This window comes from Budorcas taxicolor, chromosome X (assembly GCF_023091745.1).
Source record: "Budorcas taxicolor isolate Tak-1 chromosome X, Takin1.1, whole genome shotgun sequence".
In the NCBI taxonomy this organism is placed as follows: domain Eukaryota; kingdom Metazoa; phylum Chordata; class Mammalia; order Artiodactyla; family Bovidae; genus Budorcas; species Budorcas taxicolor.
The window spans coordinates 62809942-62836981 of record NC_068935.1 but is presented as its reverse complement, the minus strand read 5'-3'; the positions used below and the strand labels follow the sequence as shown (position 1 = coordinate 62836981).

At 50.8% G+C, this 27040-nt stretch overlaps 2 protein-coding genes across 3 annotated transcripts; one reads left to right on the top strand and one right to left on the bottom strand.

The window, feature by feature from the left end:
* Positions 1-438: 438 nt before the first annotated feature.
* On the top strand, positions 439-10295 carry TEX28 (testis expressed 28). Its single transcript, XM_052662659.1, is given in 4 exon segments — positions 439-450; positions 3149-3882; positions 9519-9654; positions 9939-10295. Coding segments are annotated over 4 exon segments (1239 nt in total).
* On the bottom strand, positions 9811-27040 carry LOC128069840 (long-wave-sensitive opsin 1). Of its 2 annotated transcripts, none has more exons than XM_052663028.1 (6): positions 26958-27040; positions 19283-19579; positions 16901-17069; positions 15391-15556; positions 13949-14188; positions 9811-10824 (listed from the first exon to the last, which is right to left on the bottom strand). In XM_052663028.1, exons 2-6 carry the CDS (start codon positions 19512-19514, stop codon positions 10714-10716), a joined length of 918 nt encoding a protein of 305 aa, XP_052518988.1. In that variant the 5' UTR covers positions 19515-19579; positions 26958-27040; the 3' UTR covers positions 9811-10713. The 2 variants fall into 2 exon arrangements, with proteins under 2 accessions (XP_052518988.1, XP_052518987.1); XM_052663027.1 differs by lacking the exon at positions 26958-27040 and adding an exon at positions 23437-23548.

Here is a 27040-nt window from a genome sequence, read left to right as displayed (position 1 = left end):
CCCTGGTGGCTCAGATGGTAAGGCGTCTGTCTACAATGCGGGAGACCTGGGTTCCATCCCTGGGTCGGGAAGATCCGCTGGAGAAGGAAATGGCAATCCCACTCCAGTGCTATTGCCTGGAAAACCCCATGGACAGAGGAGCCTGATAGGTTACAGTCCATGGGGTCGCAAAGAGTCGGACAGGACTGAGCGACTTCACTTTCACTTTGCTTTACAATACTGTATTGGTTTTGCCATACATTGACATGAATCAGCCACGGGTGTACATGAGTTCCCAATCCTGAACCCCCCTCCCACCTCCCATGCTTCTGATTCTTTGAATGTGACCTATTTTTTTTTCTCTTTGACAGTTATTCTGTCAGCATATTGAAGATATTATTCAACTCTCTTCTGGATTTCATTAATGCCACTGAGAAGGCAGCTTTCAGTCTAAAAGTCATGGTTTTAAAGGTAATCAGCTTTTTAAATCTGGCTGCTTCTAAGATCTGTGTCTAGATTTGTATATATTTGTGTTTTATCCTGTTTGGTTTATCTTGGGCTTCTTAAATTTGTGTATTTATATTTTTCATCAATTTTGGAAAGTTCTTAGTGACTATCTCTTAAAGTCTTGCTGTTACCTGAGTCTGTCCCCTCCCTGTGGCATGGCAGTTACTTTTTTGTTAGACTTTCTCATTCTATCTTCAGTGTGTCTTATTTTTCGGTATTTTCAGGTTTTCTATTTCTTTGTGCCTCTGTGCTACATTCTGGATGCTTTCTTTAGCTCTGTCTTACAATTTATTAATTGTTTCTCCAGCCATTTCTAATCCACTATTAAAGCCATCTATTGAACATTTTAAAACTTTCTAAAATTGTGAAATTTGGCATATGCATATAAAGGTGCAAAAACCTCAACATTTAGTTTAGGAAGTAGTGATAAGGTAAACACACATTTAGCTACCACTCAGATCAAGCACCCTAGCTTCCACCTGTTTCTCCCAATCACAATCCCCTTCTCTCGCTCTAGTGGAAATTTCAGGAAGCACTATCCTGATGATTATGCTACTAAAGCTCATGTGTTTCTTTATAACTTTACTTCCTCTGTATGCATCCCTGAACAACATCATTTCATTTTGTCTGCTTTTGAACTTGATATGAAGTGGGAGGAGATGGGGACAACAGAGGATGAGATGGTTGGATGGCATCACTGACTCAATGGACATGAGTTTGAGTAAATCCGGGAGCTGGTGTTGGACAGGGAAGCCTGGCATGCTGCAGTACACGGGGTTGCAAAGAATCAGACACGACTGAGTGACTGAACTGAACTGAACTTTATATGAATAGAGCCATATATTGTATGGATTCTTCTGTGTTTGACTCCATTTGTTTAACATTATACTTGTTCATTCATGTTTTTAAGACTGTAGTTTATTTTTATTGCTGTACGCGTGGATGCATGCCAAGTTGCTTCAGTCGTGTCCAACTCTTCGTAACCCCATGGACTGCGGCCTGCCAGGCTCCTCTGTCTATAGGATTCTCCAGGCAAGAATACTGTAGTGGGTTGCCATGCCCTCCTCCAGAGAATCTTCCCGACCCAGGGATTGAACCCATGTTTCTTATGTCTCCTACATTAGTAGGTGGGTTCTTTACCACTAGTGCCACCTGGGAAGCACCATTGCTGTAGTATATTACTGAATATATTACAATTCACTTACATATTCTTTGATCTATAGACCAGGTGGGTTGTTTCTAGCAGTTGATTATTGGGAGTATTATTGTACTTGTCTCTCAAGGGTATATCTAGGTATGTAATTGCCAGGCCATTCAGCATTAGTGTGTTAGTCACTCAGTCGTGTCTGACTCTTTGCGGTGGTCCTGTGGACTATAGCTTGCCAGGCTCCTCTATCCATGGAATTGTCCAGGCAGGAATGCTGGAGTGGGTTGCCATTCCTTTCTCCAGGGTATCTTCCCCACCCAAGGATCAAACCTGGGTCTCCTGCATTGCAGGCAGATTCTTTACCATCTAAGCCACCAGGGTACCTGGGCCATTCAGCATGCATGTCTTCAACTTCATGATATTACCAAATGCTTTCCCCAAAGTTTTATACCGTTTACTATCCCACCAGGAGTGATGGAGGGTTCCTGTTGTTTCATATCCTGTCTGAGATTTATTATCGTTAGTCTAAATTTTGCCACTCTGCTCAGTGTATAGTGGTATCACATTTCTTTTTTAAGATTAAGGTATAATTTGCATAAAATAAAATACACGGAACCAAAATATCTATTACAATATAATCACTCCTGGCTCTCCACTGGGAGAGCATTTTCAAATCAAACACATTCATGAAGGTGTTTCTAGTTAAAAAGTAGGAATAGAACAGAGGTTCCACCTGTCCTGATCACACCTACCTCTCCTAGCTCATCACTGTCCACTCTGCCCTGGTTTCCTGTGTTCCAGTTATGCTGTATGGCCATCTTTATTTTAGAAGTGAGAAATCTGACCCTCTGAGTGCTCAAAGTCTCAGAGTGGTAGTGTCAGGATTTGAACTGGGCTCTGTCTCCAAGGCAGTGTGCTTACTATTATCCCTTTCCATGTAAGAGACTCCTTTGTGTTACAGTAGAACCGTCCACCCTGTATGGTCAGCTCTATGAGAGTACAGAATGTGTCTGCCTTCTGTTCCACATGGCAGGCTCAGGAATATGTGTTCAAAGAATGATTAGGTGAAGGAATGAACCTGTTAGGCTGCAAATCTCCCTGCCTCTCCCTTCTGTCCACCTGGTAGTAGCAATATAGCAAGCTGTATGGGTTGATGGAAATGAGTTTATTCCATGCTTCACAATAACAGTTCTCTATAAAATGAGATGCACAGCTGGTAATTCTTTGAAGAGAAGTTCAGGAACAGACAGGGCAGGTGTGGAGGGTGTGCTAGCCACCTGGAGGTCGTAGTGAGGTATGCCATGCCCATAAAGCATGTCCAGTCTGTGTCACATGTACTCACATGTTCTTGCACACGTAAGTACATGGAAGGGATGTACATGGAAGTGCATGTAGGGCATGTAAATACCTGCTCACACCTGGAAGTATTGTTTAGGGTGGAGCAATGTGTCTGATTCTCCCATTGTTTCCCTCTTACGGAAGTACCCATTTTGTGATTCTTATCTCCCAGTGCAGACAGAATACACCAAGGGCCCAACTGCCATCCTCTCCTCCGGTGTCCCCTCCTGCAGATCCCTGTCATCCAGCAAGGATGGCCCCAGTGGCCACTCCAGCCTTTCAGATGGGGAGCTGACCTGGAACATACAGGACAGTATCAAGCACCATATCCTCTACCTCTCAGAGCAGCTGAGGGTGGAGAAAGCCAGCCGCGATGAGAACACAGCGGGCTACCTCAAGCTGGTATCCAAGGCCGACCGGCACCAGGCCCCCCATATCCGGCAAGCCTTCGAGAAGGTGAACCAGCGAACCTCTGCCACCATAGCCCAGATTGAGCAAAGTCTCCGCCAGGGTCACCAGCAGCTGCAGGAGCTAGAGGAGGGCTGCAGGCCCAAGGGCTTAGTGCTGGGGACCAAAAGCAGCCTGGACAACAACTGCAAGCAGCCCCATGAGAAGGTTCTGTGTGCAGAGCACCCCCGGCCAGGTGGAGAAAACTGCTCATCCAGCAACCTGTCCACCGTCATCAGACACGTCCCTCTCCAGACTCACTTCCCAGCCTGCCAGCAGCAGAGGTCCTTGGAGAGCAAGTGTGGGGCCCAGCCACGAGCCCTGCTGGGGCAGAAGATGAAGGAAGAGCTGAGAGAGGTGAAGATGGTCCACTTGAGCCTGCAGGGGTCCTACCAGAGCCTCAGGGAGCAGTATCTGACTGACCTGCAGGCATCCCTGGAGTTCCTTCAAGAGGAAAAGTCCAGGTGAGGCGGAGCTCCTGGCCACCTGGGCTCTGGGGAGGGCGGGGGTTGTATCGGTGTTCCTCTCGGAGCAGCAGATGATAAATGAGTGGAATTGCCTTGTCTGCCCTGACCCCATCACCTGGGCTCATGGCTAAGTTGAGGCAGAAGCTCCCATGTGGGTGATATGTTCCAAAAATGACCACCTTCCAGGGAATGCTTTCTCTCCTCCCAAGCCCCTGGTGCAGTGGGTTGATTTTATTCATCCAAGAGGCTTCCCTGGTGGCTCAGACAGTAAAGAAACGGCCTGCAATGTGGGTGACCTGGGTTTGATCCCTGGGTTTGGGAAGATCCCCTGGAGAAGGGCATGGCAAACCACTCCAGTATTCTTGCCTGGGAGATCCCATGGACAGACAACCTGGTAGGCTACAGTCCATGGGGTCACAGAGTCCAATACAACTGAGCAACTTGACACTTTCACTTTTACTTTCAAGACCAGACTAGGGTCCACCAATAGGAAAAAAAAGGCAAACTCAGTCTCTCAAGGACATCCCCATTTCTATTAAGCCCTTCTTGGGGTGCCAGCCGCCCTCATAGGTGCCAAGCTCCCTCCTCTGAGCCCTGCAGTCACCCTCTGTTTGCATAGGGAAATCCTACCTGCACTAACACCGCTGGACCAATCCCTGAAGGGCAGTTAAAGGAGTATGAAGGGGCAACCCACTGTCAAGTAAGGCAGCCAGTCACAATTCAGGTTTCTTTTGAGGGTGACTTTTTCAAGGTTGTTGTAGTTGTTGCATCCAACTCTTTGTAACCCCATGGACTGCAGCACATCAGGCTTCCCTGTCCTTCAGCATCTCCTGGAGCTTGCTCAAACTCATGTCCATTGAGTTGGTGATGTCATCCAACCATCTCATCCTCTGTCGTCCCCTTCTCCTCCTGCCTTCAATCTTTCCCAGCATCAGGGTCTTTTCCAATGAGTCAGTTCTTGGCATCAGGTGGCCAAAGTATTGGAGCTTCAGCTTCATCATCAGTCCTTCCAGTGAATATTCAGGACTGATTTCCTTTAGGATGGACTGGTTGGATCTCCTTGCAGTCCAAGGGACTCTCAAAAGTCTTCTCCAACACCACAGTTCAAAAGCATCAATTCTTCGGTGCTCAGCCTTCTTTATGGTCCTCTTTTCAAGGTTGGATTTATGTAAAGCAAGACCAGAACTCAGGGAGGTTGTGCATTTCCTTGTATGTTTCCACACTGCCTAGGCCAATGGGACTGTGGTGCTCTAGTAAGTTTTTAACCCATAGCATATTAGTGTCTGCCAGCTGTGCAGGGGAGCAGAACAAACTACCTCCTCGAAAACTCTGTGGGAATTGTGCAAGGTTGCGCTTCTAAGCCAGCACCTTCCTCACACCAACACCACCACCAGTGAACTGTGAAATAAACTGGCATCATCTTCAGCCACCAAGATGTTCTGGTCATTGGCCATAGCAGTTAGCCTACCTTGATTAATATACATTAAAAACAAAAAGCAGGTCCATAAGACTCAGATTTCTTGAGAGAAATGGTGAATGGGCTAACAGTGACAACAGGGAGCGTGTAGCATTGATCACCTGTACCATTCAGCACCCACTTTACGGATGGGGAAACAGAGTCTCAGGCACAAGGGCATATGTTCAGCTCAATGAAGTGTCACCTGGTGTCCAGAGCTGGGCACTACCCAGGCCCCTGCAATTGTCATGTCTTCTCTGGTGTGTCACAAACTAAGGTTTCAAACTAGAGAGTTCTGTGACACTTCTCACAGGTTATATGTATTTGCTTTCAAGAGGGCTATTTTATTTTTCAATTGAGAGAAAATTGACAAAACACAAAGTTATTAATTTTGTTTTATTTTTTATCCAAAACATGTTTATTGGGACAGTTTCCCATTCCTCTTGATACAGGTTACTTTTAGTGCTACTTCCATCTGCAGGAGCAGCCTTCTGTAAGCCTTGCTTTTCCTCCTGTAGGCTGGCAGAAGACAGTAGAGCAGCCAACACACAGAACTACCGTTTGTGCATGGCTAAAGACAGTGATGATTTTATAACATCCTAGGCATTTCACATCCATGAAATAGGAATTGGAGCTCTGCACCAGATGCTTCTTCTTGTGTTTCCTATTGTCTTCTGGAGAGAGATGAGAGAGATCCTTTTGAGAGGCATGTTCTCACAGGGAGGTTGTTACTGCTGGAAAGGCTAAAATTGCTGATTTTAAAGTGTACAATGGCATTCAGTGCATTCACAGTATTGTGCAATGAAAAGTACATCTATCAATAATAGTTCCCCAATGTTTTCATCACTCTGGAAAGAGACACTGCCATGCCCCATTTGCCTTCCCTCAGCCCCTGGTAACTACCAATCTGTTTTCCGTCTCTGGATTTGTCTGTTCTGGTACATTTCATGTAAATGGAAGCATATATTATATCAGACTTTGTGTCTTCTTCACGTAGTGTAATGATTTTGAGATTTATCCGCATTGCACGCAGGAGTGGCTCATTCCTTCTTGTCCAGCAGTGCTCTGTGATGTGAACGCAGTGCATTGACCCATTCATTTGCTACCAGTTAGGGCTGTGAGGAGTAGAGCTACTGTGAACACTATGCATGTCTTTTTGTGAACATACGCTTTTATATGTGGAATTGCCAGATCAACATCTAAAGCAACTTTTCCAGCATGTGCTGTGCTTAGTTGCTCAGTCATGTCCAACTCTTGGCAACCCCATGGACTGTAGCCCTCCAGGCTCCTCTGTCCATGGGATTCTCCAGGCAAGGATACTGGAGTGGGTTGCCATGCCCTCCTCCAGAAGATCTTCCCATCCAGGAATCAACCTTCCCAACCCAGGTCTCCTGCATGATCCTACCACTTTACATTCCCATTTGGAGTCTGTGAGAGTTTGAGTTGCTGCACACTCTTGCCAATATTTGGTGGTAGGGTCAGTCTTTGAAGTTTCAGGCTCCTAAACTCAGGTGTCACCTAGTGGACGAGAACTCTAGATGATGTCACCAAAGCGCAGTTTTTTTCTCAACCTCAACACTACTGGCATTTTTGACCAGGTGATTCAAAAATGCCAGTACTGAGGCCGTGCCACGTGTTGTGGGCTGTTTAGCCACATCCCTGTTCTCTCCCCACTAGATGCAGTTGGAGGGCTTTCGTCTGGCCATCCTAACAAAGTATCCCAAACTTAGCAGTTTCAAACAACAGAGATGGATTCTCTCAGTTCTGGAGGTCAGCACAGTGAAGTCAAAGTCAGTGTGTGGGTGGGGCTGCATCCCTTCTGGAAGGATGAATCTGTTTCTAGCCTCTCCCAGCTTTCGGGGCTGCTGGCTTCCTTAGCTTGTGGCCTTGTCACTGCAGTCTTCCAGGCCGGCACCTTCCCCTTCCCTGTGCTCCATCTTCACATGCCCTTTTCCTCTGGGTGTGACCATTGCTGCTGCCTCCACTTCTAAGGATGTGCGTGATATACCACATGAGCTTGGAGGAGTTTCTCTGTCTCTACCAGGTTACCCCATCTGGCCCGCTTCATCCTTCCCACCTCAGTCTCTCCATCTCAGACTTCTCTATGTTTCAGGCTGTTAGGTTCTAGCTCAGTTTGTCAAAGCCCATCCTCAGCTATGAACAAGAATATACTTTTCTGCAGCAGCAATGATGTTTGAGGCCATTTGTATCAGACAGGGTCCTTAACAGCTTTGGAAGAATTTGAGGGGCATTTTGGTTGACCGACCATCATTTTGCCCTCATAAGAGCATTTTCCATGGTGGTGCTTCTACCTCTGTGGCTGTAGGAGCCAGACAGAGAGGAGTCCTTGACCAAGGGAGGAACGTGTCACAAGCCAGGACCCTACTGTGGCCCCACTGATAAGGGGAGATAGAGGGAACAGCCTTACATGTTAATATTGTCTTATTCAACAGTTTCTGCAAGAATGTGTGTAAGAGTATAGTCATTTGTTCTTAGAAATATATTAATGAAGAATCCACTTGCTAATTTCGTCTTCATGAAGAATATATTCATGAATATACACTTGAACGTGGTAGATATCTTGAATGTCCTTGCATCGCCATCCCATATGTGAATGGAAGGACAGCCATGGGGGAATCTGCTTTCAGGGTGGACACCCCACTCTCTCCCCTTCTCTGTGGGCGGTAGTCTCAGTCAGGTTGTCAGACCAATCTCTTCTCAACAGGGAACAGGGCAGAGATTGATGGACTATTCCTTGAAATACCATCATGAGCTGGCTCTTGATGAACTGGCTTCCACAAATGAGTGTTTCAGCTTCTCAGCTGCCTGGGGACCATCTCCACGGCACGCCAGTCAAGTCCCTGAACAGGACCTAACTGAACTTCTCACTTCCCAGTTCCTATCCCTGCCTCTGCTTCTCTGCAGGGCTCCAGGCCCCCACTGGTATCCAGCGTTGTCACCCTGGCTCTGGTCAGGCTTTCCTCAGCTTTCCTTAAAGAGCTGGAAGCTGTCTGGCCTGTGTCTTTCCAGCCCATCTTTGCTGGTGCCCAAATGAGGGACCTCAGAGGGTTTTTTGACATCATGAAATATTCCAAACCCAGGGAAAGCAGAGAATAACTTGGTCAAGGTTATCTGCCCACCCCCAGCTTTCTCAAATCTTAACATATTCAAATTTTATTTAAGAAATAAAAGCTTAAAAGATGAGTTGTTTGAAACTCTCCCCTTCACCTTCCCCCCTTCTTCCCACCTTGCTATCCTTGTTGGGTGCTTAGTTTTTCCAGACATATTTTTAGACTTTTGCTACTTAAATATGTGGCTGTAAACAACAGGTAGTGATGTTTTGTGTGTTTTTTTAATAGGTCTACTGAGATATTACTTACATGCCATAAAATGTACCATTTTAACTGTATGTTTCAATGAGCTTTATTAAATTTACTTAGTTGTGTAACCACTACCACAATTCAATTTTGGTTTCTGTTTTAATAACAGCTTTATTGAGATATAATTGACATCCCATACAATTCACCCATTTAAAGTGTTTTTGTTGTATTCAGTGTTTTTATCATATTCACAGAGCTGTGCTGTAGTCACCACTGTCTCAGTCTGGGACCCTATCATCCCTCCCAGCAGAAACTCCATCCCCACTAGCAGTGACTCCCCACCTCCTCTCTCCTCCAGCCTCCAGAAACCACAAATTTGCTTCTGTCTTTATGGATTGGCTTATGCTGGACATTTCCTATCCATGGAATCATACAGTTATGTGGATTTTTGAGACTGTTCAATCCTGATAATCAACAGATGATTTTTAGGGAAGAGCTACTGCACACGAAACACTGGGGTAGGTGTATATGTATGTGTGTGTATATATATATGGAATTTAATGGCATACACAGGCAGTTTAGATCTCGATTTCTACTTCTCATATATTACTATTTTTGTAAAGCCATTACAAAAGAGTGACTATATATATGAAAGATTCATGAATATCAGGGTGTGTGTGTGTGTGTGTGTGTGTGTGTGGCTGATGTGCATCTGGGGTGTTCTGAGACCGACCTGGAGGAGGAGGCAGGGTTTGACCGCAGCTTGAGGAGAGAGGAGGAAGGCGTGTTCTGAAGCTACATCTAGTGTGGCTTTGAGCAGGGTCACTCAGGGCCTGTCACTGTCTTTTGCTCCCAAGACAAGTGCTGCTGGAAGGACAGGTGAATGGGCATCTGCAGGGGCACCTGGACGAGGTTTACCACCTCAAACAGAACCTGGCCTGCACCAAGGAGAGAATGGTCTACCTGTCCTATGAGAGAGCCAAGGAGATCTGGGTGAGCAGCCCTGGGGGACCTTTGTGAGAAATGGCTGATAAGGAGGTGCTGATAGGGACCAGGCCAGCAGAAGATGAGGGAGTCTGCTCTGACACCCCCGGAGCCCAGGGAAGGGATCGTGCCTGGCACTGTGCCCCTGCAGCGCCTGGTCTTTATGATCATGCTGCCCTCCCCCGGAGCCGGGGCCGGCTTAGGCAATCTGGGAACTCGGGCACAATCTGTGACTCTCCGGCTCCTGGGCAGTGGGGATGTGGGGTCCCAGCTTCACGGTCTTCCTCCTGCAGGAGGTCATGGAGACCTTCAAGAACCGCATGGGCAAGCTCGAGGCTCTGCAGCAGGTGACCCAGCTGGGGCTGACAGAGCACCCACAGAGCTGGCCCTAGGACATGCTGTGCCACTTGATGAGCCTGCTGCTGATGCTGGCCACGGTGCTTCTGGTCCTGCTGTCTGGCATTTATGCCTGCCCCCTGCTGCTGCTGCACTTGCGCCTGCACACCTGCACCATGCTCCTGCTCCTTGGGCTCAGCACCCTGGCCTGGCAGAAGTGGCACACCATCTCTGCCCCCGACTGGCAGGCCTGGGTCCCCTCCAGGTGGAGACGGTTTGCCAGGACCTCTCAGCTTCCACCCAGGGGGCCTTAAAGGGCCTGGCTTCACTAGCTGCTCCCACCTCTCCAGATGGCCACTGCTCAGCTCTGCCTTTCCTGGTTCATCCCTGGCAGCCTGGTGATGCCCACCTGCTTCACGCTTCTCTTTCCCACCTGCAGACAGGAGGCTTATAAAAGATGAACATCTCTGGAGTACTGCACCCCTCTCTACCCTGCGTGCCCTCCCGTGACCCAGTGACCCAATGCTCAGAGGCTCAGTTGCCCCCAAATGGTAGTGGCAGCCCCTGTGACATGGTTGTTTTTGGCAAAGAGAAACTACGATTATTTCACAGCGATGGAGAAGGAAGGGTGGGGAGGCGGGGTGGATGGGGGCCAAAGCCCTGGAGGTGGGGACAGGTTCTGTTTTCCGTTTTCGGGAGGCAGGCGTTTTCGTTTTTAGGGCTGGCAGAGACTCATGCAGGTGACACTGAAGAGACAGATGATGCCTCTGTTTTGGAAACACTGGAGAGTTCAGAGCTGTCATCCACCTTCTTCCCAAAAAGTTGCAAGATACAGTTTCGAAACTGGCAGGACAGAAAGGGTTATTGAATAGCAGAGCAGGTAGGGCCAGTGTGCTAGGCTAAATGCAATGGAGGGGTCCTGTGAGGACAGCAGTCCTTATGTGTCACCTTGATGGCTTATGAGGCCTGAAGCTGAAACTCCAATATTTTGGCCACCTGATGAGAAGAATTGACTCATTGGAAAAGACTCTGATGCTGGGAAAGATCGAAGGCAGGAGAAGGGGACGACAGGGGATGAGATGGCTAGATGGTATCACCAACTCAATGGACATGAGTTTGAGTGAACTCTGGCAGTTGGTGATGGACAGGGAGGCCTGGCATGTTGCAGTCCATGGGGTCACAAAGAGTCGGACAGAACTGAGCAACTGAACTGAACTGACAGCTTACACATTCAGAATCTACAAGGAGAATGGAGGAAGGCTCCAGTTACTCCTTGCACAGGTGGATAGTCTATCCCTGAATATTCGATTATCTGAGTTATCTAATTGACCCGTTGATGGTGACTACTGTGGCCCAACGGAGAAGGCAATGGCACCCCACTCCAGTACCTTGCCTGGAAAATCCCATGGACAGATGAGCCTGGTAGGCTGCAGTCCATGGGGTCGCGAAGAGTCGGACACGACTGAGCGACTTCACTTTCACTTTTCACTTTCATGCATTGGAGAAGGAAATGGAAACCCACTCCAGTAGTCTTGCCTGGAGAATCCCAGTGACAGGGGAGACTGGTGGGCTGCCGTCTACGGGGTCACACAGAGTCGGACACAACTGAAGAGACTTAGCAGCAGCAGCAGCACTGTGGGCCAAATTGTGTTCCTCCAAAGATATGTTCAAGTCCTAATCCTTGGAGCCTGTAACTGTGATCTTATTTGGAAATAACTCTTCAGAGATATGATTAAGGTGCATATTATCATGAGGTCATATTGGAGTAGGGTGGGCCCTCATCCAATGACAGATGTCCTCAGGAAAAGAAGGCAATTTGGATTCAGACACAGAAGAACACCATGCGAAGGTAAAGGGCAGAGATCACAGGGACTCATCTCCAACGCGAGGAACACCAGAGGTTATGGGTACCTGTCAGGACCTAGGAGAAAGAACCAACCCTGCCCACACCCTGATCTCAAACCAAGAGAGAATAGATTTCTATTGTTTGAACACCCCTAGCTTGTGGTACTTTGTTATGACAGCCCCACAAAACATATACAGTGACGAAAGATGATCCCAGCTAAGGGGCCAATGTCTGGGAGAGTCTCAGAGGCATTCTAGTGAAAAGGAAAGTGACTGTTGTCTTGTTTCTGTTCTGTCAACAAGGGGCCAAATGAGGATTAGGTAGGCAAGAGCCCACCTCATCTTTTCAACCAAGAGTCTTCTGGCATCAGGAGGACTCTGATCCATGCTGTGCTGTGCTTAGTCGCTCATTTGTGTCTGACTCTTAGCAACCCCGCTGACTGTAGCCCACCAGGCTCCTCTGTCCATGGGGATTCTCCAGGCCAGAATACTGGAATGGATTGCCATGTGCTCCTTAAGGGGATCTTCCCAATCCAGAAATTGAACCCAGCTCTCCTGCACTGCAGGCAGATTCTTTACTGTCTGAGCCATCAGGGAAGCCCAAGAATACTGGAGTGGGTAGCCTATCCCTTCTCCAAGGGATCTTCCTGACCCAGGAATTGAACTGGGGTCTCCTGCATTGCAGGCAGATTCTTTACCAGCTGAGCTACCAGGGAAGCCCTCTGCTCTTTGCTACTGAACCCCTAATGGGATGTATGCATTTCCCAGATTATATCTCATGACTGAGTTAAAAACAATGATTTGAGAATACAAAGCAGAGGCGTTTCCTATATATTTGGGGCCTGTTCTTGACTACCTCCAACATCAAAACTCTAACAAAAACATAATTGTTGAAGTCAGTAACACCAGAATTGGGCTGAGCAGCAGAACAGACTCAGCTGAAGACCCAGCAGATGAGGCTGAGGGATCCATTGGCCACACATTCAGCATCTATATACTGAGCACCCACACTGAACCCATGTGTCCTTGGGGCATCTGCATTGAATCAAAAGAGCAACATTTCATGTCCTTGTGGAGCTCCATTCCAGAAAATTCTCTCTGAATGCAACAGGAAGGGATAACAGTGTGGAAAGGGTGAAAGCAAAGTTCGAAAGCCTGGAGAATCTGGGAATGCAGACAGTGGTAGAGGAGGGCGAGTTCCAGAGGGGAGAATGGAAAAGCTCAATAAAAGACAAAGATGGCCTAGGATTCCACAAGCGAAAGCCAAACCTCAGAAGAGACCCATGGGAAAGACAGGAAATGGGGGCCGAGGGGTGAGCTCTGCTCTTGGTGTGAAGTCCTGGGGACTCCATAGTGGTGTTGGTCATACTCGATAACCTAAACATTACCATGGTGAGATGCGAGGCCCCTGGGAGAGTGGTATTCTGACCCGCAGACCTTTCTGATTATCAAGCCACATCACATCTACTCGACACCTTAGTGGAGTGGACATGATGGATTTGTGGAAGAATAAGGCAAATGGCCTATCAAAGATGATGGGCCTTACAGTTAGGTGATGATGGTCACCTGTAACTTTGCAAGAAGTCTAGGAGTCATGGGCAGTTTACTGCTGAGGCTCAATATGCCAGCTTCTGATGGCTGCCATCTGGCAAGACCACAGCATGTCCTGCCTGGACTGATCCACAAAGTTAAGAAGGCCAAAAGTCAGCACAGGCAAGAAGGGCCTCTGTGTCCTTGTCAGAATTAGGGTTTGAATATGGAAAGATTAAGTTCGTGAGAAGAGTTGTGTCTGTGAAATCAAGACGCACATGCCCAGGGTACTTTGTATGCTAGATGCATTCTGGCAATCCTAGGGTGTCTGAGCTCCGGGCTCACCTAAGGCCAGCCAATGGGATGGGCACGAACACATAGTGCCCTGCAGGAAGTGCCCACTGTCAGGCCCAGACCATAAAAGGATCCAGAGGGACGGCTGTCTGGGGCTGGGTCACTGGTGCTGAGCCTGCCAAGGTTATTTTCCCAAAGGTCATTTTCAGGCTTCCCACAGACACACTTCCTGGTGGGAGCCATCACTGGGCTCTTCCCGGGTCTATCTGCAGTTTGCTCTGCCAACTGTGTGCCTTACCTGGCGGTTCATGAAGACATAGATAATGGGGTTGTAGATAGTGGCACTTTTGGCAAAGTAGGCTGGCAGGGCAGCCACCAGAGGGTGGAAGGCATAGCCGGGGTGTGCAGCGGCGAAGCAGGCAAAGAAGGTGTAGGGCCCCCAGCAGAGACAGTAGGCAAAGATCATCACCATCACCATGCGGGTTACCTCCTTCTCCGCCTTCTGGGTGGACTCAGATTCTTTCTGCTGCTTTGCCACCTGGGAGAGATGGAGAATCATCCTGGGGACCGTGAGGGGTATCTCAGGAGATTCACTGCTGCTGACTTCCCTGGTGGCTCAGATGGTAAAGCGTCTGCCTACAATGTGGGAGACCCGGGTTTGATCCCTGAGTTGGGAAGATCCCCCAGAGAAGGAAATGGCCACCCACTCCAGTACTCCCACCTAAAGGAGTGCCTGGCCTGGCCAGGGCTGGTCTTGTGGGAGCTCTTAGAGGCTTTGAGCGGAGCTTGGCTAACACCTGCCATGCCCTTGGCTTCGCTTGATTCCCATCAGGAGGTGGGGAAGGAGCTAAAGAGGCTGTTTCCAGCCTCCTCTGGTCCCTTATCAGAGTGTGTCCCCCGCCCCACTGCCCCACCCCATGGTCAGGTCTCAAGGGTGACTGATGGCTGGGGTGTGTCCTGTAGCCCAGATTCCACAGCTCATGACTCACCCAGCCCAAGTTGTGTGTGGCTGTCCATGGAAGTCAGCTAAGTTGCTTCTGATCCCTGACTGCCAACCGGGGGTGGGGGTGGGCAGCGAGAAGGGGGAGCAAATCACAGGCTGAAGGCAGGGGGAGGGGAGCTTATCTCAGCCGAGATGACCTCCCCTCCACAAAGAGCTGCGACAGCTCATGCTGAGCCGATTGTGGGCACAAGCCGCTTTGGAGAGGAAAGGCACCATCCCAGAGGCCTCCGACTCTGTGTGCCAGGCCCGGGAGGCACCTTCAGGCCAAGCTGATTGACAAAGGCACAACTTCTGTGTGGTGGTTCGGGCAACTCAGGGGAGTGCAGAGTTCTCAGAAGCCCTTCTCCTGCCTTGCTCTGATTTCCTGCACCCCGGTAGTGGGGTGGGGGGGAGGGGACCAGCTTCTCAGGGAGGAGGGTGTGAATGCACCCCTTGGACAGCCCTGTGATGGGAGCCCTCAGGTGGCAGCCTTTTGAAAACACCTCTTGCTTTGCAGGTTTTGCTTTGGGATCTGGCCGTCTGTGGCTAGCTTTCCTCCGCACCCACCTTCCCGGGGTCAGCTTTGGGTCCCTCCACAAAGAGAGGGGGGCCGTCCCTGCCCACCCTGTACAGGCAGGGCCAAGGGAGCCTCACGTCTGGTTTGGAGGCAGGAGAGCAGACTGTGCAGTCCTCTGTGGCTTCCCCCGGCCTGCAAGATCCTGCCGGCAGGAGGGAAGCCGCAAGGGTGAGGCGCTCACCGCTCGGATGGCCAGCCACACTTGCAGGTAGCAAAGGATGATGACGCTGAGCGGGATGAAGCAACACGTGATCATGAGAACGATCATGTACGACTGCACCCCTGGGTAGGAGCTGCCACTGAACACATCAGGGCCACATGAAGTCTTCAGGCCGTGGGGCCAGTACCTGCAGAGAAGAGCCGGAAGCCCATGCTGAAATGGGCAGGGACCAGGATCTCCACCCCGGGACCCCAATGACTTGATTGAGGGTTGTTGGGCTTTTTTTTATTATTATTGTGGTGAAATTCACATTACCCAAATTGACTTTTTTTTTTGCAGTGAACAGTTCAGAGCCATCTAGGACATACACGGTATGGGGCAACTGCCGCCTCTGTCTGCTTCCATGACATTTTCATCACCACCCCGCAAAGGAAGGCCTTTGGTAGAATTTCTGTAAATCCTTCTCCATCTCTGATCTCATTTTCCCCTCTTTTTTTTGGGGGGGGGGTGGTAAAACACACATAGGTGGCTCAGAAGGTAAAGCATCCGCCTGCAATGTGGGAGACCTGGGTTCGATCCCTGGGTCAGGAAACTCCCCTGTAGAAGGAAATGGCAACCCACTCCAGTACTCTTGCCTAGAAAATTCCATGGATGGAGGCGCCTGGTGTGCTACAGTCCATGGGGTCACAAAGAGTCAGACACGACTAAGTGACTTTACTTTCTTTTTTTCTTTACACATAATTAGGAGGTTTGGTGCATTCGCGATGTTGTGCATCCATCACCAATCTGGTTCTAGAACATTTTCGTCATTCCCATCACATCCCCTTTTTACAAAGGGGAGGCGAGGCATCCTCTTGCCTTAAGAACAGCTGTGAGCCCCTGAGGATTACATGAGCATGTGTTCAACAATCCCAGATATTGTGGGCATGGGGGCAGGAGGAGGGTGACAGACAGAGCCTCGCCTCCATGACGATGGAAGCTTCTGGAAGAAAACTTGTTCACCACCTTGCAGCAGAAGACAGAAATGCAGCGGCCTTGTCCCATCCCGCCCACCCAAATATCAGAGCTGCTTCCTTGGAAATTCGGGTCTTCTCCCAAAGAATCCACCTGATGAGGACACTGGTGAGCTGCGACCCAAAGGGGGCCCCTTAGCAGGTGTAAGAAAGAGGCCTGGGACAGAGTGGGTAAGACTCTGTGTGCCCAGTGATCCAGTGTGCCCATGGCCTGAGCCTGCAGTGTTCCTCTCTGAGCTCTCATGAGCTGCTCCTGTCTGGGAGAAACAGACCTTTGCTGAGGCTTGGAGACCACAGGGCCTGCGCCCACGTGGCAGCCAGGCAGAGTCATATAGCCACAGACCCGGCCTGCTTGAAGGGCCCTCAGGAGGAGTCAGGTCTACTTCCACTTCACTCCTGGGGCCACAGAGGCCCAGAGACAGAGAGTGATTTGCCCCAAGGTCTCAAAGTGAACGACGAGTTTGACCCTCCTTGCCCTGTTCTACACACATTGTCTTCCTGGCACCCCGCCTCCTCACCTACTCCAACCAAAGATGGGTGGAGCCGTCCACACAGCAGCCCAGATCCAGGAGAAGGCGATGCCCGCAGTGGCCAACTTGGCATCAAATCTGACGTTGCCAAAGGGCTTGCAGACCACCATCCACCTCTCCCAGGAGATGATGGCCAAGGACCAGAGACCGGTGATCCCTTTGGGGCAGAGCAAACATAGGAGGGCTTTGAGTCAACACTTTGCAAGATCAAGAGGGAGAACGCCCCCCACACACACCCCCCCGCCACCTACCTGCAAAACCTGATTCTCCAAAAAGTGTTTTTGGGTCCATGGAGCAGCAGGTCTCTTGGTCAATTTCTTTCTCTAACACCTGTGTCCCCTGTTCCTTCCCTGATGTGCATGCAGCCGCCTCCCTTTGCCTTCTCTGGCTCAGCCTCATGGCCCACCTCGCTTCTCGTCTCTCTTTTATCTGGCCACCAGCCTTTCTCATGATACTGTCAATGCAAGTCCTGATGGCCACGTACACCCCTGAGGCCACACTGAGGTGCCACCATCCCAGCCAAGGCCAGGAAACAGGATGTGTCCAGTGACAGGCACACTGTAGCTGTGGGCATGCCTGCCCTCAGCCCAGGTTTTCAGCACTGCCTACCTGGCAGCAATCTGCGTGGAATTCAGGGTTCCATGAGCTGGGATGGGGCAACAATGTGTTCGTTTCCACCGATGTCTGCTGGACACTTGGCCTCCCTTACTCCCAACATGAGTGCAGTAGTGTTAGCAGCACCTGTGGCTCGTCACTTTACAGAGGTGCCAGGCATTTGCCAAGACGACTATATTCATTACCATGCTGACCTTTCAGGGGCTCTCCAGCCAGATAGAGTTGATACTTTCATGGAGTGGTGTCCTGAATACTTCTACAAACTACTTTTAATATGAACACTTTAAAAATGAGGGACTGTGTCATTAAGTCATGTTTCATACTTCAATGATCGTATTTCAGTATCATCGGCTTCCTTGGGAATCTATGGCCCCCCAAACTGGTGACCTGAGAGCAGACCTCGAGCAGAGATGGGATGGATGGGATGGAGGAGCCACTCGAGGGCCATGGCACCAGCTACCCATGGTGCCCGAAAGGTTTGAACTTGGTCAGGTCAGTGAGCGGAGGTGACACTGCCAATGGCTCAGGTCACTGACCAGGTCCCCTCTCACCTGCCCCACTAATCCTATTGTCTTTCTATGGCTCATCTCTTGAGAATCCAAATTGGAGATCACTGTAGGGCAATGAGACAAACCCAACATAGATGTGGGTGCCAAGGACCCAGGCATGTGAGCAGGTGGCCATGGGAACTTAAAACCAGGAGGAGGCAGCTGCAAGCCTTTGCTGCTTTAATGGCTGGGGGCCTGGAGACAGGGCACACGTGCTGAGCACTGGGGCCCTTGGACTCCTTGTCATCTTTGGTGGATGCCAAGCTGCAACCCCGCAGCCCTTGGTTTTCTCCTGGGGATGTGTGCCCCTGAGGGCTCCATGTCTTCTTCTTCATAGGCCCCTGGCAAGCAGACCTGGCCTCCCAGCATGCCCCAGCCTTGCCTAGTGCTCAGCGTGTGATAGACGCCAGCCAGCCCTGGTTTCCTCACATCCTCCCAGCCGTTGGTGAGCCTCCTCTCGGTCTCCCCCTCTGAGCCCCTCATCCCCATCTCAGCCTGCCATCCTGGGCCTTCTCCGTCCCTTGTCTGCCCACCCAGCCTCTGGCCACCCAACCAGCCTAGCTGTTGGCGCCCCACCCTCCTCGGCCACTTGGCGTGAGTGCCCTCGCATCCTTCTGACCCAACATCCAGCTCCCTCATAGCCTCCTCCAGGTCCCGGTCCTCTAAGGACTGATGGCACCATATTCTCACTATCCAGATGCCTGACAGCACAGAGCGACGAACACAGGGGCTTGACAGCCAATGGAGATCTCAGTAGAGCCATGACCCATGGAGAAATGAGCGATCGGGCTGGGGAAAGGGACACAGGATCTAGTTTCAATATCTCGGGAGCTCTCCTGGGAATTGCTTCCTTGCCAGGGAAAAACTGACACAGGTGAGCTGAAAGGGCACGTGTCCCAGATTTGAGTGGGAGTCTCATTTGGGGTGCCCAGAGGCCTCCTATGCCACCCTGTTCTGGGATTATGTGGATCTGTCTGTCTCCGCCCATGCCAGCTACATGGTCTCAAACTGAATGTCACCAGGTCAGGTCTATTTCAGAGCAGACACCTCTAATGGTCCCAGCTCAGCTTCCCCAGCAGGTCTGTCCCCCTTCAAAGATGTGCTGAGCCTGCGTCCCACGGCTGCCTCTGGCGATTTTGCCACATGATGGTCTCCTTTATGTGCAGCAGGCTGGGTCTCCCCCAACCCAGGCCCCCAGGTGACTTACCACACAAAGAGACAGTGTAGCCCTCCACGACACACAGCGGGTGGCCCAGCACAAAGTAGCCATACATCTGGTTCACAACGCTGATGGTGCTGGCGATGATGGTCTCTGCCAGGTCAGCAATGGCCAAGTTGACCAGGATCCAGTTGAGAGGGTGGCGGAGCTTCTTGAACCTCATGGTGGCTGCCAGCACGAGCCCATTAGTGAAGACAGACGCGATGACCACGAAGACCATCCAGGCGCTGGTGAGGTGATACACCCATCTGGGAGCAATGTGGTAATTGGGGCCTTCAAAGGGATCTGGAGGCAGGAGGTACAGAGTGAGCAGAGGACTCGGGCAGCCGCTTCATCACCTGTACGGCCACACCTGCCCTTGCCTTTGCAACTGGCCTTTCCCCCTAGCTTTGTTCATCTGCAGGCAACCTTCCCTCGATTCTGTCTCTCAGACCCAAGGCCACGACCTGCTGGAAACGCCTGCATGGGCATCCTTGAACTTAACAAAGCATCATCCATGCCAGGTATTGCTCCCTGGTCTGAGTTGCCCACCCACTCCTGGAGTGTGGTTGGCTGGCTCCTGCTCCCCTGAAAGCCCACCGGTGCCCTGGTGCTGTTGCCTGTGTGCGCTACACATCATTCTGTCATCAGATCTTTGCTCGTGGTCTCCCTCATACGCGGGTCCTCGGCTGGTTCATACCATCCAGTCTGGCTCTGTGCCCTTGCCTTCCAGGACCCTTTCCAGATTCCCCAGCTGAGATTTAACTCCATATTGGAGCTCTGTACGTGCGTGTCCTGTCTTCCTCACTGGACTGTGTCTCGTGCATGTACAGTCAGTGCCCTGAGAATGAATGATTGAGGGCCTTTGCTATGGATTGGATTGTGTCCCTTCCAAAAAAAGGCATGTGGGAATCATAACCCCCACTCCCTCAGAATGTGACCTTATTTAGAGAAAGGGTTTGTACAGAGATGATCAAGTTTTGATGACGTCACTAGGCTGGCCCTAGTCCAGTAGGACTTGTGTCCTTACAAAAAGGCAAAATTTGGACACAGATGCATTCAGGAGAAGATGGCCATGTGAAAATGAAAGCAAGGATCAGGGCGGTGTTTCAATAGCCAAGGGATACCATGGATTACCAGAGATTATTAAAACTTGGGGGAGGGATACCGTGGATTACCAGAGACTACTATAACCCAGGGGAGGGATACCATGGATTTCTGGAGACTACCATAAACTGGGGGAGGGATACTACAGATTACCAGAAACTACCATAACCCTGGTGGTGTTCCCTGGTGGCTGGTTTGGGGGATTAGCCACCTGGATGGGTGAGGAAAATCTGATGGTTATCAGCTCTGAGCTCTGCTGTAAAGGGATAAGCTACCCACTCCAGTGTTCTTGGGCTTCCTTGGTGGCTCAGCTGGTAAAGAATCTGCCTGCAATGCAGGAGACCCGGGTTCGATCCCTGGTTTGGGAAGGTCTCCTGGAGAAGTAAATGGCAGTCCACTGCGGTACTCTTGCCTGGAAAATCCCATGGATGGAGGAGCCTGGTAGCCACCGTCCATGGGGTTGCAAAGAGTCAAACATGACTGAGCAACTTCACTCACTCACCATAACCCAGGGGAGGGACCTGGAACAGAGTGTCCCTCAGAGCCACTGGAAGGAGCCAACCCTGTCGAGCCTGTGATCACTGGCCTCCTGAACTGGGAGATGATCAATTTCTGTTGCTTTAGCCACCCAGTCTGTGGTGCTTTGTCATGGCAGCTGGAGCAAACACACACATAATGAAAATGGGGAGTAACTCCCCTTTATTATGACAGTGGGTCTACACCTTTCTCTGTTGGAAGGACCTTTCTGCCACCACCATTTTACCAGATTACTCAACCACTAAGTGATGGAGGAGGCAATAGCACCCCACTCCAGTACTCTTGCCTGGAAAATCCCATGGAGAGAGGAGCCTGGTAGGCAGTCCATGGGGTCGCTAAGAGTCAGACACAACTGAGTGACTTCACTTTCACTTTTCACTTTCATGCATTGGAGAAGGAAATGGCAACCCACTCCAGTGTTCTTGCCTGGAGAATCCCAGGGACAGGGGAGCCTGGTGGGCTGCCATCTATGGGGTCGCACAGAGTCGGACACAACCGAAGTGACTTAGCAGCAGCAAGTGATGGAAACAGGATGATGGGGAGGGGGGTTGGGCAGAAGGGCATGGGTCAGTCCAAGAACAATCAACTCATTTTCTTCAACAAATAAATTGCAAGGACATTGAGGGAAAACTTCTAAAAGTATGACTTTGCATTTATGTTTTTAAAGAGTCCTTTCTTTAGAGCTACCTTCTGAAGACTTACAGAGGAAACGATGTGATGTTTTGGATCTGCTTCCAGAAATTGGCAGGAGTGGTTAATGGACAGGATAGAGAGGAAATAAGAGAAGTGGTGGACACACTAGTGGAGGGAACAAGTGATGGGTACCCAGTGCCATTATCCTATCCTTCTATTTTGCTAGAAATTTGGAGTAATCTGCTCAGCGGTTGAGTAATCTGCTAAAATGGTGGTGGCAGAAAGTTCCTTCCAACAGAGAAAGCTGTAGACCCACTGTCATAATAAAGGGGAGTTACTCCTCATTTTCATTTCATTCACATGAATTTTTGTAAAAAAAAAAATTTACAATAAGGAAATCTGGGGCATTGACAAAGCCCCAGGGGCCTCCAGGAAGAACACTGTTGGGTCTCCATCAGGGACATTCTGGGGTGAAAACCATCAGGTCATTGTGAACTTCACGGTTCTCCACCAGTTTGGCTTGGGAACCTTATTGCTGGTCCTGCTCTGGGTGTCAAGGAGCCGATGTGTCTTCTGGAAATTGTGGCAAGTGAGACATTTTTCCCTTGGACACCAAGGAGATCTAGCCAGTCCACCCTAAAGGAAATCAGTCCTGAATATTCATTGGAAGGACTGATGCTGAACCTGAAGCTCCAATCCTTTGGCCACCTGATGTGAAGAATGGACTCATTGGAAAAGACCCTGATTCTGGGAAAGATTGAAGGTGGGAGGAGAAGGGGATGACAGAGAGTGAGATGGTTGGATGGCATCACCAACTCAATGGACATGAGTTTGAGTGAACTCCGGGAGTTGGTGATGGACAGGGAGGCCTGGTGTGCTGCAGTCCATGGGGTCGCAAAGAGTCGGACAGGACTGAGCAACTGAACTGAACTGAACTGAACTGAACTGAGACATATTTGAAGGAACTGAAGGTCTTCAGTTGGAAGGAGGGACCTGTGGGGTTAGGGGCTGGGGGTCATTGGTATCTTCAGCTCTCTGACGGGCTGACAGACAAAGCCTTGTGACTGGGCCATGCCCAGGGCTGAATGCCAGCTGCCTCAACAGAGTTTTCTACTGTCTGGTGTGGCTGAAGCACCTCTCTTCAGGAGCCGAGCTAAATTCTTCCCTAGTACATGCCGCCAGGGGCCAAGGGCTCCAGGGTGAGCTTGGACAAGACAACCGCCATGCTCTCTTCTATCCTTAGGCTCTCGAAGGCATTCACCCCTCTCTGGGCCACCTGAGCCTCCTGCTCCTGCTGGCCATCTGGCTTTGGGAGATGCAAAGATGATTTAGGCCCGGGTTCCCTCCCCAGGAAGAGAGCCCCCGCATAGACGCAATGGGGTTGAGGGCAATGAGCGCTCACTAGCAGTCTAGGACAGGGATTCTCAGAGGCTCTGTGAAGCCAATGTGGTTTAAAAATGCACATTCGATATGATGGTGTCCTTAGGGGCTTCCCTGGTGGCTCAGATAGTAAAGTATCTGCCTGCAATGCGGGAGACCCGGGTTCGATCCCTGTCAGGAAGATCCCCTGAAGGAGGAAATGGCAACCCACTCCAGTAGTCTTGCCTGGAGAATCCCATGGACAGAGGAGCCTGGTGTGGGCTACAGTCCATGGGGTCACAGAGTTGGACACGACTGAGCGACTTCACTTTCTTTCTTTCTTTCTGTTTGTATTCAGAAAGTACCCCCCACACACCATTCATGGCATCATAAAAACTAAGGGGAGCAATGGGATACAGAGGCTCTCTGGGGTGGAGGGGTGGCCAGCCAGCACCCCATTTGCAGCCACTTGGGCCTGTGTCCCTGGAGGGCTATTCCAGCCTGTCCGACCCAGCCTGCTTGCTCACCTCTGGTGGAGTTGCTGTTGGTGTAGGTAAAGATGCTCCCCTGGGTGCTCTCCTCAAAGTTGGCCTGCGGCTGCCCACCTGCAAGCCTTTGGGGGCCCCATGTGTGGGCCATGGCTCTGCAAAGCCCTGTCCCTGATGCCCGCCAGCCTTGGCACTGCCCGGGGGGCCACAGCGCTTTATACCAGCCTGTGGGATCAGCCCAGGCCTCCTCACCTTAAAAGCCCCCAAACCCTTCACCATCTGATCTCTTAATTGGGCCTGGGACTTAGACCTCCTCCTCCCCCAGCGCTGGGCTTGCTGGCTCCTGGGTGAGCCCACGGGGGTGGCTCAGAGGGATTTGCTGGGAGCCAAACTCCGAGCCAGGGTGCTGCGGGGGCCGCCGCGGGCCCTTGCTCCTGTTTCCCTGTCCTCTCTTCCTTTCTACCATCCAGCACCTGCTTTAGGCCAGGCAGGCCCAAGCAGCGGGCTTTTCAGTCCAGAGCCCAGCCCTGCCTTTCACAGCGGCTCCTCCCCAAGCAACTTTGGGGGCCTTGGGCCGGGACGTGGAGCCTCCTGGAGGGTCAGGCTGTGTTGAGGGCCCAGATGGATACAAATTGGACCACTGGGGCTCCTTCCCCAGGAAGGGGTGGGCATCCCACCATCCATCTGGCTCTCTCTTCCCCTCCTACCTTGCTCCCCATGAGCTACGGCTCCCCTGGTCACCAGAGGGCTCATCCAGGCCCCCTAGCAGCCATCCTGAAGCCCCCGAGGGTGCCCACAGGCCCCACCTGTCCAACTCTCCCTTCCCTGAATTCACAACTTTCCTTGAACTGCCCTTGACTAGGACTTCCTCTAGACGTGCCTTCAAAAGTGAACCTCTCTGCAGAATGTTCCAGACAGGCTGCCTCCGCTGTCCCATTGCACCCACTGCTGTCTGGCTGCTGCTGGCTGAGCACTTGGCAGGGGCACCAGTTACCTAGAAATCGCTCGATTCTCCAGCCTTGCCTGTCTCCACACAAGAAGGCATATACACATGCTCAGGGCAGCATCATTCACAAGAGGTCAAACTGACCCAAAGTCAAATCAACAGGGGAATGGACACCCAACCAAATGTGGTATATCCATGTACTGGAATATTATAAAGTCATAACAAGGGATGAAATCGTGATGCATGTTACAACATGAAGGAACCTCAAAAAGATGATGTTAACTGAAAGGAGCAGACACAAACGATCTCAGATGGTGGAAGGCCCAGAATAGACAAGCCCACAGAAACAGCAGATTGGTGGGTGCCAGGGGCTGGGAGGAGGGGTGTGGAGAAGGATTCCGTAGAGAAAGAGATGCCTTGGGTGGTGATGAAATAATTGTAAAATTAGATGGTGATGGTACAGCGACTGTGGAAAACAGTTGGGCAATTCCAAAGATTGAAAAATAGAATTACCATGTGACTCAGCAATTGTCCTTCTGAGTACATGCCCAAAAGAACTGACAGGGCTTTTGTTCACAGCATGAACAGAGTGTGTTCGACGGCGCTTGATATAACGAGGTCAGATCCCAAGAACGCCACCCCAGGTTCTTCCAACTTCCAAGGCTATGCTTTTCTCTTGGGCCTAGATTGCAGGGGGCTCAATCTGCCTGTCCCCACCTGAGTCAAAGAATCAGCGCATCAGAGAATGTGAGAGCTGTGCTCCCTCTGAGTGCTGGCTGCAGGACCGCCTGTTGCTAGCAAGGCCATGGACCGGCTGGGTGGTCTTGGGTGGGATGATCCCACCATCTCAGGCCAGGTTCACCTTCTGTCTAAAGGAAGAAGACCCATCCTGCCTGCCCCCAACCACCCCACCCGCTCAGGGGGTTGCCAGTTGGATGGGGGAGAGGGTGCTCCCAGGGATGCTGTCCCATTGGGAAGCCCTTTGTGAATGTGCAGTGCCATCTCAGCTGGACATCCAGACATGCTGGGGGAGCCTCCAGCCAGAGCCTCAGAGCTGATCCATCCCACCTGCTGCCCCCAGACCCTGGGGAAGGGGGAGAGGGAGCAGAGGTGATAGCAGTGAGTCCTGTACAACCCCCCCCGCCGACCGTCTGCAGAGTGGGGGTGCTAATTGATGATTAGGGCTAACAGAAGATCAAGTCCCGTTTTAGCCAAAAGCAGATTACTGCCCTGGAAAGTCCCCTAGCACTTGGGTGCACACGTGTGCTCCCCGAGGCCCGGCGAAAGCTCACTGGGGTCCTGCATGAGACCCAAGGTGGAGAGAAGGGGCGGGGTTCTTGGGAGGGAGCTGGAGACCAGGAGGGTGGGGCCAAAATGTGAATGAGCAGCAGCTGGAGAAGGAGGTTGGGGAGGAAGGAGAAGGGGCCAAGGCGGGAGGCTTGAGTGCTTAGGGAAATTGGGGCTCCTGGGCCAAGGCGAGGCCCTCCACGGGGCCCTGGGCCTCCCACCCTTGCCCCACTTGGGGCCCCTCTGGCCAGGCTAGAAGAGGAGATGCCAGACTTGTCTCTAATCCGACTATGGAGAAGTGACTCAATGCAGGGTGCTGATTAGCAGCCCCGAGAGCTGTCACCTTGATTCCGCTCTTGGCTCTGGCCAGTAGACCAGGGGCTTAGTCATGAAGAGTCCGTGGCCACCACCACAACATGGCAAGGAATCCTTTGGCTGTTTGCCTTTGGCCTTTTTTTTTTTTTAAACTGTGATAAAATATACATGACATCAAATTTAGCATCTTGACCATTTCTAAGTGTCCAGTTTGGCAGCATTAAGTACGTTCACGTGGGTGTGTGGCCATCCCCACTGGCCATTCCCAGAACTGTCCATCTTCCCCAGTGGAAACTCTGTCCCCATTAGACACCAACACCCCCTCCCCCGTCCTCCTCTCTCTGTCTAGGGTCTGACGACTCTAGGCACCTCATACAAGTGGAGTCATATGGGGTCTGTCCTTGTTGTCTGCCTTCTCTCACTTAACACGGTATTTTCAAGGATTATCTATTGCCTTTGTGTTTGGCAAAGATTTATATACATTGAATTTTGATTTTTCTGTGATGAAATATAACTCCATTTCCATTTTTGTTTCTGTTGAAAAGTTCTCCCAACTTAAGCTCTTTAGATATCTGTAAACAGGGACCTTGGATATGAAGTCTAAAGACAAGGGCAGGCTGTTTCCCCATTTCTGTGACCATTCCACCAAGTCCCGATGGCTCCACTCACACCTGGTAGTGAAGTCAAAGTCACTCAGTCGTGTCTGATTCTTTGCTACCCCATGGACTATACAGTCCATGGAACTCTCCAGGCCAGAATACTGGAGTGGATAGCCTTTCCCTTCTCCAGGGGATCTTCCCAAACCAGGGATCGAACCCAGGTCTCCCGCATTGCAGGTGGATTCTTTACCAGTTGAGCCACCAGGGAAGCCCAAGAACACTGCAGTGGGTAGCGTATCCCTTCTCCATCAGATCTCAGAACTGATAACCATCAGATTTTCCTCACCCATCCAGGTGGCTGATACCCCAAACCTGCTAAAAGTTCCTCGTCAGTCTAGTCTACAAACGCTTACCTCAGGCCCACACTTCTAATGCATCTGTCTTCTGCGGCTACCCTCCAGGACCTTGAGCAAGTCATCCACCATCTCTAGAGTGC

What these genes read in the sequence shown, in the direction of transcription:
- LOC128069840 (XM_052663027.1), bottom strand. Translation starts at nt 23,548, where the DNA reads ATGGCCCACACATGGGGCCCCCAAAGGCTTGCAGGTGGGCAGCCGCAG. An exon ending in CTACACTGTCTCTTTGTGTG is followed by an intron (nt 17,070 to 19,282) that starts GTAAGTCACCTG and finishes TCTGCCCCAAAG; the next exon opens with GGATCACCGGTCTCTGGTCC. An exon ending in CCCATCTTTGGTTGGAGTAG is followed by an intron (nt 15,557 to 16,900) that starts GTGAGGAGGCGG and finishes TCTTCTCTGCAG; the next exon opens with GTACTGGCCCCACGGCCTGA.